Here is a 12,340-nt window from a genome sequence, read left to right on the forward strand (position 1 = left end):
AAAAGGAAGGTAAAAATTAAAGTTAAAATAACTCAAGAAGGCAAAAGGAGATGAAGTTGCATGGCCAAAGTCTTGCTATCCTTTCCTTAGTACATTCTCCTTTCGCATTTTGTCTTCAAGAATGTTGTCTTCAATTTTCCCGTGTCTTTGTTTCAGTCCCTCTTTTTACCACCCTCTCTAGAAGGGGGGGGGAACCCAAACAAACCTGAGTTTCATTTTGGTACCTGCAACTGCTGGAAATGAATCCATGTACACTAAGCAATCATTCTAACAGGAAAGAGAAGAGAACATTATTTGTAAGCCATGGGCTATATTTTGGTTCAACCACTTTCACTGCAAAAACCAGTCCGTTTATATTGTTTTTGGTGGGTAGCAGGGTAATTTGATCCACTTTAGTGATGCTTCAGGAATCTGCCATTGCCTTCTATTTTCTTGCACGGTCCCCAAATTTGCCGCAATATTTCTCATTTGAAACAGATGTCCTGCTTAATTAATAAGACGCATGTCTCCCATTCGCTTGCCCTAAGCCTTCATCTTTTCGCCCCTGAGAAGAGGTGAGCCCACAACCCTCTGTTCCAGCCCCAGAACTAACAGAAGGGCAGGTAGAAGTAGGCAGCCCTGTCTTGTATGATTACAGTCTGGCTGCTGAGTAGGTTGCATTTCCTGAGTATACAGGACAACTCACTTTGCAGGGTTCTGTCTCTTTTGCAGTTTCGTGCCCCAAGAGCCACTTTTCCAAATCTCTTAACTTCTTTTCCTGGCTGTATTGGGAACTGGACTTCAGGGGAATTCTTAACGTAGTTCAAGGTAACGTCAACGCTGGAAACCAAGGGATCTCAGACAAGAGTCTCTGGCGCGTGTAGAAAAGGTACAAGAAACGTAGGAATGTAGGAACTTCAGAGGCAGTAGCAGGTGCCAGGGTGTGGCTGCAGTTGTCTCCCCTTTCTCTTCCAGCAGAAGGAGCCACCTGAGAGAGAGAGAGAGAGAGAGAGAGAGAGAGAGAGAGAGAGAGAGAGGAGGGGAAGGCTGAGGGAGGGGGGATTGAGGGAGGGAATAAGAGGGAGGACAGGGGGCGGGTGGCGCCAGGGGAGCGCGCCTGGCAGGCTCAGGCTCACACGCACGCCGCCTCTGTTTGTACACAGTGCGCTCCCGGCTGCTGGCTCGCTCGCTCCCCGCCCGCTCACGCTTCATTGTTCTCCAAGTCCGGAGCCCCGCAGCCGCACGGCGAGAGCGGCGCCAGCAGCGCCAGCTGAGCGCCCAGTGCCCGCCAGCTCCGGTGACCCGGACCGCGCCGGAGCCCCCGCCCCGCCCCGCCCGCGGCGCTCAGCCCGGACCCACCCGCAGCGGAGGCTGAGCCAGGCAGCTTCCCAAAGCTCGCCCACCTCTTTGCGCCAGAACGCAGGCAAAAGAAGAAGAGAAATTCCTCTCTTCGGTCACCCACTTGTTCTCCCCCGCTCCAAGAATTTGTTTAAGGAAGCGCTTCGGCAAGAAGACATCTTCCAGAATTCACTGTCAGGGGCGGGGTTGCCGGTGACCTGCGGTCCTACCTCCGCGACGCTGCCCCCGGCTACGATCCCTGATTAGCGGGAGTCCAGGAGAGGAGATCATGAAGAGCTCGGTGGCCGCGTGGCTCTTGGTCGTGCTCAGCCTCGGTGTCCCCCAGTTTTGCAAAGGTGAGGCAGCGAGGGCCGGTCCGGTGGGTACGGGACACGGGAAAGTCCTCTGAGAAACGCTGTGCAGGGGGCTGGCGTGGAGGCGGTCCCCCGGGCGGGCCGTGGGTGTTGGGCACCGCGGGCGGGCGGCGCGGAGGAGGCGTCAGGAACGGGGTTCCCCGGAAAAGTGCTCGCAAAGTCCGAGCGAGTGAGCGGGGTTAAGCGGGCAGTACCGAGGGGAGAGCGAGGAAGACCGGGCAAGAGGGGAGGTGGGAGGGAACGGTGCTCCTCGGCACCAGTGGTTCCAGGGCTCACTTGGGCATCGGGTGGCCGTGACCGCTCGTACCCTCCGAGGGCAATGCGTGTAAAGCCCGCTACGATCACCGATCCCCCCGCTGGTAATTGCTGGAGTCCAGCTGCGGAATCGAGGGCACCGGGTGGGGGGGGCGTTATCTAGTTAAAACGGGATGAGGCTGGAGAGCTGCAGGACTACAGCTGCCTCTGGGGTGCGGCGCTTCGCCGCGGGGCTGGGCTGGGCGGTTTGCAAACCCGTACCTAACGCCGGGAGTTTGGGCAGAGGGTGAGAGGGAGAAGGTCTGACCGGCCAGTTCGGCTGTCTCCCGCCTCTCCGTCCGAGAAGGCAGCCTCGTGGATTTCCCCAGAATCGGCCTCTTCTCTAATCCTCGGGGCCTCGAGCTTTGCCCGGCACTCCCCTCCGCACAAGCTGAACTCTTGAAAATAGAAAATCTTTCGGTGCGACCCTCGCGCCCCCACCTAAGAGCAGAAAAGTTGTAAGAGCTGGTCTGGTGGTGCTTTTCCATGACTTCTGTGAAATAAACCATACTGTTTAAAAAAAAAACAAAAACAAAAACAGAGGACTTCGACGAGCCTCCTGCTGAGTTGTACAGATAGAGGACTTCCAGGTCCTTTGCGAGGAGTGGCTTTTCATTGCAAGCCCTGGCCGTGGTCCCATCTTTGCGCCCGTGGAGGCTGAAGTTGGCACGGGAAAAGGGCAGGGGGAGCGACAGGGACTGTGGGAAGGCCGCGAGAGGGGTTTTGCGTCCCTTCTGCACTCACAGATGCCGGTGGCCCCTTCTAGGGGCTCCTCAGGCTGCTTCAAGGAGAGAGCTGAGTGCACTACAGGGTTTAAAATTCCGTGCCTCTAAAAATGGATAATTGGAATAAAAATTTGTTGACTAGAGTCCATTTGAGGTTAGATACTGCATGAATATTCTGCACCATCCATCCATTTGTTTCACAGGAAAATTGTGCACTCTTGCACTACTCTTTGCCCAAGAAGCCGGGCGTTCCTGGCCACACGCCCTCGCTGCCCTGCCAGTAGTGTGATCTGTGGCCTTTCCTTTCCTCGCCTGCCACCCTCCCCCAGAATGAGGATGTTATCCCCAGCCTGCGTGTAGGGGTGTGCTTCCCCGGCGTTTACCAAGTGCCCTTCCAGCGGTCAGGAGAGGCAGCCACGCCACTGATGGTTACAGAATGGTCATGGCTCTGTAGCTTCTCGGGTCCCCCAGCGACAATGCTCCCACCACCTATATTTTCCCTTTCTTTTATTTTCCGAATGAATTTCATTTGCACTTTGATCCCTTAGCTGGAAGGGGAAGGGGAAGAACTGCAGACACTTCTCTTTTCCTCCCTTCCCTGCCTCTGTTCACGAAAACACACACACACACCACACCTACACCATGTCAGTGCCACCATCTGTCCCGCTCCGAGGCGGGCGGCAGAGGTGGAAGAGATGGACCTTTTAGTGTGTGTGGCCGCTATATCCTTGGCTGGTCTGGTCGCGGTGAGAGCCAGCTTGCTGCAGCCCGAAGCTCTACCTCCTAAGGATAACCACGCTTAGGGCACAGCTTACTCCTGCACACAAACCTACCGTGGCAAGGTTGCCTGGCCTTCCCATTCAGGCTCCTAGACAATGCTCGGGCAGCTGTGTACTCCATATTCTTCAGTAGCTTTCTCCTTTTTCAGCCAGCCTGTGGTGAGAGGGAAAGAGGGCTTTAGAAAGAAACACCATTTTCCATGAGCAATTTATGTTAAACTTGCACCTTTCTACTTTATTCTCCCTCAGCCCTGCAGAAGGCAGAATGCCGCTTGCATGACAGGTCCAAACAATTAAACTTTGGGCAAAGTTATTGAAGCCAGTGTTCACACTCAGAATTTCTCTGTACTCTCTTCCCTCCCCCTCCACACACGTAATTTGTCCAATGCATCATGCCTTTTAGAAATTGGAGTTTCCATGTGTGGGTTGTAATTTCTGTGCATTAATGCATGGGATTTGATAAGGACATATAATTCCTTTTATTAGTTGTTTTTATTTTAAAATTAAACCAATGGATCAGTCAGACTGAATATTTTATTAACTCTTAAATTATTCATCATTATGGGTTGCTCTGAAAAATCCAATAACATGCATACAGTTGCAGCAAGCACGTGACGTCTTATGCAATCTGTCCCTCTGCCTGCAGTTTGGGCCTGAAGTCTTTAAGCAAATGGCACTGTCTAAAAATGTCTAGACGTGTCCTAAATACTATGAATCATTGTCATTTGCCTTTTTTTAAATCGATGTCATTTTTTAGTTAATTCGACGTGAACATAAATTAGTACCTGAATATTCTCACTGGGGATAACAACACTATGCTTCTATGATTAGTATAGGAATATTTATGCTGAAATAACAGTTTTTTTATGTTTAAAAAATTATTATTCATTAGTGTCTTCATTACCTGTTTTACACAATCATTATTTTTATACTTTAAAAATAAGTGCTAACTTCAACTTCTTGGTGAAACATTTAAAAATAATTTTGAGATGTCGAATTAAAAGTAATAATTGAGGGAAAATAAAGTATCCTGCTGCGTCTGTTTGACACTAGAGCAGAATCTCGGCCACGTCACACACTCTGCACAACACTCATTTCCCCCCTTCTGGCCATGAATATTTTTTCCTAGTCATTCTTGAAATATTTCTGTAGAATTGAATGTATGTTTTACATTTATATGATTTTGAAAAAACATTCATAATAACACAAACTAATAGTTAAGAAATTGAAATGGTCTATTCTTACTTCTGTGGTCTTAAAGGAACAAAGATCTTCAAAACCAGGTAAATGTATACCACTTCTAAACTCTTTTCTAAATTAGAACTCTGTTGTATTTTGCTTAGCTATCTTGAGATCATTACTCATTAAAACATATATTCAGGATTAGGGTATTTTTAATACATTGCTAATAAAGTTTACTTTGGTTGCTAGACACATGATTTTCCCTTCTTACCGCGTTGTAGCCGTGGAGAGTAAAGAGGTGAAGTCTACAAGACCGCAATAAAAGAGTTCGGGTACTCACAGCCATTACAAAATGGTTGACAGCTTCGAGACTCTAAATTTATAGCCCAAACTCCTAATTTCACTGATATTAACTAATATAAAAGTTTTAGTTAGATTATTTATTGTTAGAACTTTTTATCTTTTACAGGATTTTGAATAATGGGATGGACTGTATATGTTATCATTTGTGTACAGTGCAAAAACTTGCTAGATTTAAAAGTACCTAAAGCCCAAGAAACTAATTCTGATATTTGCTGTTTTCTGAACACGCTTATGGGTGCAATAGTGCTGAGTCTGATTTACAGATAACGGGTTCATTATATTCTTGCCCAAACAAAACAAAACAAACAAGCAACAACAACAACAAAATTCAATGCAGGCTTCAACACTCAGTTCAAGCCAGAGTAAATCAGAATGAGGAGGCACTGAGAAACAGCAAACTCTGCAAATATATAGTTAATGGTATGGCTTCTGTCAGAGCTAATGAATTTGCTCTTTATATAGTTGAATTTATTCCCTAAGTAGTTTGTAAACACACATTTTTTTGAAAAAAAAAGTAGAAATTCAAAGCCAAGCCATTCCTGTCATTCAGTTCTAATCTGTGTTTTAATGAAGATGTCTAGCATGGTTTCATTTTAATTTTTGTTTTTAAAATCAATGCTCATGTAATGACTTTAAAATTTGTTGATTAATCAAAGCAAACATGTGTGCATATACCAATACAAAGAGTCGAGTGGTTGCCCATGTGGGATATTGACAGTTTTGTCATAGTTATGTGATAATGCCAGAAATTAAGTACTATAAATACTTAAACTGAATGAATTGCCACTTAACTTTCACTTAAAAAACCTTTAAAGCGTCTGATTTGAAAGAGTTGTTGAAAGGAAAAGGAGACTGGAATCAACTCTGCCCTTTCCAGCAGGTATCAGGATTCTCAGTGGAGATCTTTTAAAGGAAAGATGGAAAAAATAAAAAAGTAAACTCGTAAATGCTAATCTGCAAATCCACAAGAAGTGAATTCCTACTCAGTATCAAACTGATATTATTGGTCAGTCTTCAGTGACCCCCGGAAGGGCGAGGCCTGGCTCCTTGCACCGCAGGAGTGTGACGTGGGAACAGTGTTACTCTTACTGCCACAAAGTAGCACAAGCGTAGGCTGGGCCAGTGCCCCTTGGGGTCTGCAGAGCACTTCAAAGCAAGTGTGGACAGAAGTGTGAGGTGCTGGCAGGAAAACCGTTATTGAAATGTTTGGCGTGCTTTTAAGCTTATTCTACATACCAACTGTCTGTTTTGTAAGTAGAAGTTCTGTGATACTGATTTGCATGAACATATGTGCGTGTGCCAACTCCGTGTTTATATACATCTGCAGTCCTGGTAACAGATGCCTGCATATCCTCTCCTGTCCTGATAGTGAAGTGTGTGTTTTCCAGAGTTTGCGAGTTTCTAAGTAAGTCGTGCGCACAAGAGAGACTAAATGACGTATTAAAGTTTTAGTCCTTATTAAAACCTGAGTAATCCTTACTAATCCTTACATATGTGCCTATTACATATCAAGCTGTTGGTGACTTCACTTAATTTGTTTCTCATTGATCCTCACCTGATAGCCTTTCCTTGCAAAGCAGTTCTGGCATCTGCTCATACAGCCTTTAAAAGCAGGTTACAGACTCACCATCACACTATTTCTACAGAAGTTCCTCTCAGGTTTTTATATAGTTGCTGACATCATGTTAAACAGGCTGTATCCTGTGCCATCCGTTCTGTCACAGTCCTTCTAAAATAAAACCCTTTTCTCTCCCTATCCATCTTTTTCCCTTCTCTCCCACCATACCCCTAACATTGCCTGGCTTGATAGCATCAAGGGCATAGCATTCACTATAAAATTCTTAAAAGGTTGCTAATCTCCCAGACTAGATTTGTGATTTATTTTATTTTGAAGGAAAAAGAAAAAAAAAAGATGACAAAGTGAAGCTTCTACTACTAAATCCTGAGGTTTAAAACATAAACAGAAATAAATTAGGATCTGAATTATGGAGCAACTCAGGATTTTACAGCTTGATTTGATCACAGTAACCTGCCTAAATATATCAGCAGGGAGGATATTTCTATCCACTGTACTTGTAGCCAACCCTCTTCTTGCTTTGCCTGTAGCGCATAGCTGAGAACCTAGAAGAAAACATCAAAAACTTCTGATCACCTAAACTAGATACTACATTTAAGCCTTAGATCATGTAGAAAATCTATTACTCTTGTTTTTTTTTTTTTTTTTTTTTTAAGTTCCTGGGCTCCCTTTAAATTAGATCCAGAAAATGAAGGGCATATGAGGTAAAAGGTCAGTCTTAATCAGAGCAATAAAACATGGCAGCTATTAGAGGAAGAGGAGACTGAAAAAAGTACACGCAAACACAGTGAGAGCTTACAGGGTGAAAACCGGGGAGCAGGTTTGGGCAAATTTAAAGGATGAAAGGCATCTCCGTGTGAGAAGATATTATAGTAATCGGTGCCGATATTGGTCTTGCATTCTGGACACAGACTCTGCAGTGTGTTCCACATTTTGCGGTACAAAGGCAGTAAAATGTATGCATCATTGAGGAGATTTTGTCAAAAATGTGTAAGCTTGAAAACCTGCTTAATGGTGAAAGAGACAGAACTCTGAAGAATTTACCTGTTTAAAAACTTTGTTTTCCCATCCTGCCAGAGAAGATGTTATTATATATGTTTTTATTAATTTTCCACTTCAGTAATGAATGAAGGTATCACAAAACGTATTAGTCAATTTTGTGGAGAAGTAGACCTCAGAATGCAGATAAAATATCCCACAATTATTTGGTTATATTTTAGAAGAAAAGTACTGCTATTTTGTTTTTAAATATGCATTAATATATTGATGGTAGCAGAGTAACATTTGTTCAACAAAAGATTTAATAGTGCATGAAGTAGAATGGGGAATTTATGTATAAGAATTTAAGTGAGGGCTTTTTAAGAACTAAAGCACCTTTGAATGCTATTGTTACTATGGAGAAAGAATGGCTCTATATCTTAGCTTTACTTTTTCTATTTTCTAGAACAGACCTGTATCAAACTGATTGATCACTTTAAGTAATTTAGACAGTACCTAAAAGGAAAGGCCGAGGTTTTAATCTCTTGTTCGACGACATCGTGTTAGATTTGAAGGTAATCTCTAAATAGGGTTAGGTCACCATTCATTCATTAAGGTTTATGCTTGGTATTTGATAAAGTCATTTATTTTGGGAATGCAAAATAATCCTCTTAAATCTCTTCTCCTACTGAGGCCAGAATAAACATGTATGTTCCACCGATACCCGATTACATGTAGACAGCCGAGGTAAAGTGGGCTCAGGACTTTTATGCAGAAAAGACTGGAACAGTCAAGTGAACACTGGAGGATACTTGCATTTGCTACAAGTTGACACATCTCTCCTGGTAATGGCCAGCGGTCTCCACCAATGAGTCTTTGCCTGTGCTCTCGTCTCTGATGACCTCCTGTCCGCACGTTTTTCTCTCCAAATAGGTATTGAACTCCAATTTTATCCACGTTATTTTTCCTGTCTGTTTATCCACCTTTTTTCTTTCTATTGTTTAACTTTTGTACTGTAAACACAAGCTTTTTTGAAATGTTGTCCACGGACAAACAAAAAGCACATTACCATTCAAAATGCTTTAATAACTATATGCCAAGTTCTTGCTTCATACTTTGTGCTCCCTCCAGAGCCAGAGCTTAGAACAGTGCCAAGCAAAACAAACAACACAACTAAACAACAACAAAACCCAAAAGAGGCACTTTATATATTGAAATGAATGGAATTATCCCCCCACTCCAAATCAGTGTTCCTTAGAAATACACACTCATTTTAAATTTTGGTTTTTGCTTTTTTATAATCGGTATTGTAGATGAACCTACTTTGAAAATACCCCTCAATGCTCCTGCAAGAGCTTCTTTAACATATGATGTTAATGTACAGGCAAGATATAGGGGACTTTTTACGTTTGTGATGCATCACCAATTAAAAGAAAAGCTACCTCTAAGTGATAGATTACTTTATTAGATACAAGGTTCTGACATTTCAACTTGCTTTAATTTTGACCTGGAACAATTTTTCAGGTACTTGTTTCTTTTTTCCTTTCCTCTCTTTACTTGGGGACTGCCACCATATCAGTTTAAGTATCTTGCTAGACAAGTTAACAAGAGGCATTTGTTCTGATAGCTTTCTAAGTTAGTAAGTATAGTATTTGCCGAATGCATGCTATTTTTGTTCCACCATTCTACATAACATCTTTGCCTCTCACAACAACTCTGAGACAGATATTTTTATTATTTATATACGAATGACAAAATGAAGATATAGAGACGTTAAATAATTTCCTAAGAGAACACAAATGCTAAGTAGCTTGTTAGAATTCGAATCCAGTTTAAGTATAATCCTGTTCTTTTAAGTACTAGAATATACATACTGTGTGACATATCCTGTATATCATGGAGATAATTTGTTAAAGATTTTCTTACTTGTAAAACACGTATTATGTTTAACTGCTATTTAACTGGTAGACATTTTGGAAGGGGTAAATTATATTTATTCTCTTGGGACAATATTTTTAAAGTTTTCAAATTTAAGTTGGTAAAGTGTCATACTTTTCACATTGAGAAATAAAGGTTGAAGTATACTGTGATCAGAAAGAGTTAATCTATCTTGCAGAATAATGTTACACTGGTAAGAATAGTGAAGATGGGAGAAAAAAAGAAGAGGACTTAGGAAGTGATTCAAAACGCATTATCTTCAAAATCTACCTATTCAATTTTATTTCAGCATGATTTTTATAATTTGTTTTTGTTTTCTGGGATTCCAGTGCTGCTCCACGGCGTTCCATTGTCATTCAGCACGAAGTGTTAGAGCTTGCTTTCTCTGTAATTTTCACATACGTAATGTAGGACAAAGTGATCTTGAAGGTTAATAAGTTTTTTATTTCTGCTACTTCAATGAGGGTTTTTAAATTGCCCTACATCCCAACCTCATTCAATTTTATTTCTATGCAATTTATTGAGAAATTTTAGCCAAACAAAAGCACCAAAAAGAATTTCAAACCACATCATGTAGAAAATGATATTTTCTGGTTTATAATTACTTATCCAAAGTATGGTTTATTTTTTGAAAAGTAGAATTGGATTGACTTTAATGAAAATTATATCATTTAATGTGAGATCATTTTGTTAATATCTTCTCTATATCTGTACTCTAAGTAATAGTTGAAATGGGCATCCATATGTTTTATTATATTTATTCCCCTAAAATAATAATAACAAAACAGTAGTTAAATTTTCTTAACATTTCTTGTCACTATTCTAGGGAACATAAGCAGAGAAGGCATTCTTAATCTCACTTAACAAATGAGGAACCTGGGGTTGAAAAAGTCATGTGACCCATGATTCAACAGACCTGTAATTCACGCAACCAGTGACAACTTGAACTTGATGGTACATGTACTGATTCCAACCTATTTTTTACTCCTTTCTGTTATAGAACTTTGCTTAAGAGAATTATAGTTGTGTTTTTTCCTCAGTTCTTGGACTCACAAAACAAGAAGGAGGAGTTGATGTACTGCTACCAGCTTTTTTGAAAACTTTGAAACTGCCTCTTAGCCTAACATTAACACTTTCATGCCATCAGCATATGCATTTTAGACTTTCTTATCACGGGAGTTGCCCAAGTAACAGTACCGTATATTCCCCAGACTTTCCATCTCTTCACAGAATCTTCTGTTTTTCTTCCTCTCCTTGCCTATCATTCATTCCCACTGAACCCACTCTTGCCTCTGCTCCAACTTGCAGCCCTCACCTCTCTTCTTTCCCAACCTGGTCTCTCTGGTTATCCATTTTAAGAGGTATTCAACCATTTATGAATTTCTCAGCTGCCATACTTTCACCATTTTTGCTTCAAAAAGTCCCAAACTAAGGTAGTTTCCAAAGTGCCTCTCCCGTTTCTGGAGCTAAGAAAAGTGGGGCACTGTCAAAAGGTAGTAGGACCCATCAGGAATCCTGGTGGAGCTGAAAGGTTGAGTTGGGGTCCTTAAGGGAATGAGCAGTAAAGATAGAAAGTGATGGTAGGAGCTGTAAGATTATGAAGACATTGAAGTAATTATACTGCAGTTACAATTATTGATAACTATAAATTTGGGAGTATGACCGTAGAAGTAAAGGTTGAAGGAAGGTGGAAGACAAGATCATTAGAAGAAAAAGGTCAAGGCATAAATGGCCAAGTTTAGGAAAAGTCATTTGTGTGGGTATTGAAATCCCCAAAAATTATACCAGGAGACATGTTGGAGAGATTGACAGTGAACCAGGAATGGAAATCTTCAAAGAATGAGGGCGTGTGGTGCAGCAATCACTAGATAACTGTAATAACAGGGTAGTGTGGGGGAATAGAGGTGCATGACATGGAATTTACACTGCATGGGAGAGTGACGTTCAGGAAGTCTCACTGAGGAGCAAGAGAGACTTGTGCCCCATCTCAGGTCCAGAAGCTAGGAGAGAAAAAACAACGATCATTTAAGATGGCTGCAGGGTAAACAGTGACTTAGAGGAGGCTGAATTCCTTTAGAGCAGGAACACAAATAATACCCAGTTACAGACCTCATGCTCTTTCACAGTCTTCATCCTACAGCTTTTAACATATTGAGTTCATTATAGTAACTAGGACTAATGCATGTAAGCACATAAAATATGTTTTCATATACAGCAGCTCTTTTAAACCTCATAACTACCTGAGGGGTTATTATTTTCTCCACGGATAGATAAGGATAAAGACTGAGAATAGAATAAGTGATCCACACTCCAAAAAAAATTGGTCTTATAGACCCAAGTCCAGGACTCGACTCTAGCACAGCTACAAAGCAAAGCCCCAAACCATGGGAAGATCCCTTCTACCTTTTAAACTCAGCCGGAGGATAGGAAGATTTCTGCAGTTGTGCCCCAGCCTACTTTGTCCTGTTCAGATGGGCCTCTGTGTATTTTGAGGTTGCATAGTTTAGGTTACTAGGAATGTCAATTTCTGCTTCGTGGCCTTAATTATCAGTTGACCATGTTTGAAGAACTTGTGTAAATGGTTCTTACTGAAAAACAACATTATTACTAGGGGAATATTTTTTTTCAGTTGTAACATTCTCATAATTGTGCAACCTATTACATAATTCTTTTTTTCTCAAATTTACATGTTTCAAATACTTGTAAAACATAATGTTTCTTCTTCAGTGTCTGACATGCTAAAGTCATACATATTTTTTCCTTTAATCTGTCCTTGTAAGCCTTTCCTTTCAACATTTTAGTTGTTTCATTTGG

General features: G+C 41.7%; 1 protein-coding gene across 2 annotated transcripts in view; it reads left to right on the forward strand.

Annotated features, from left to right (window-relative positions):
* Window positions 1-1,100: 1,100 nt before the first annotated feature.
* The window catches only part of EDIL3 (EGF like repeats and discoidin domains 3), a 376,589-nt gene continuing 365,349 nt past the window's right edge, over window positions 1,101-12,340 (forward strand). The window contains exon 1 of one of the 2 annotated variants that reach the window (XM_024563551.4): window positions 1,101-1,673. In XM_024563551.4, coding sequence (XP_024419319.1) covers window positions 1,607-1,673 — 67 coding nt within the window. In that variant the 5' untranslated portion in view covers window positions 1,101-1,606. The remainder of the gene's footprint in view (window positions 1,674-12,340) is intronic. The other variant, XM_024563552.4, reaches the window with a different exon arrangement.

Source organism: Desmodus rotundus, chromosome 1 (genome assembly GCF_022682495.2).
Source record: "Desmodus rotundus isolate HL8 chromosome 1, HLdesRot8A.1, whole genome shotgun sequence".
NCBI lineage: Eukaryota > Metazoa > Chordata > Mammalia > Chiroptera > Phyllostomidae > Desmodus > Desmodus rotundus.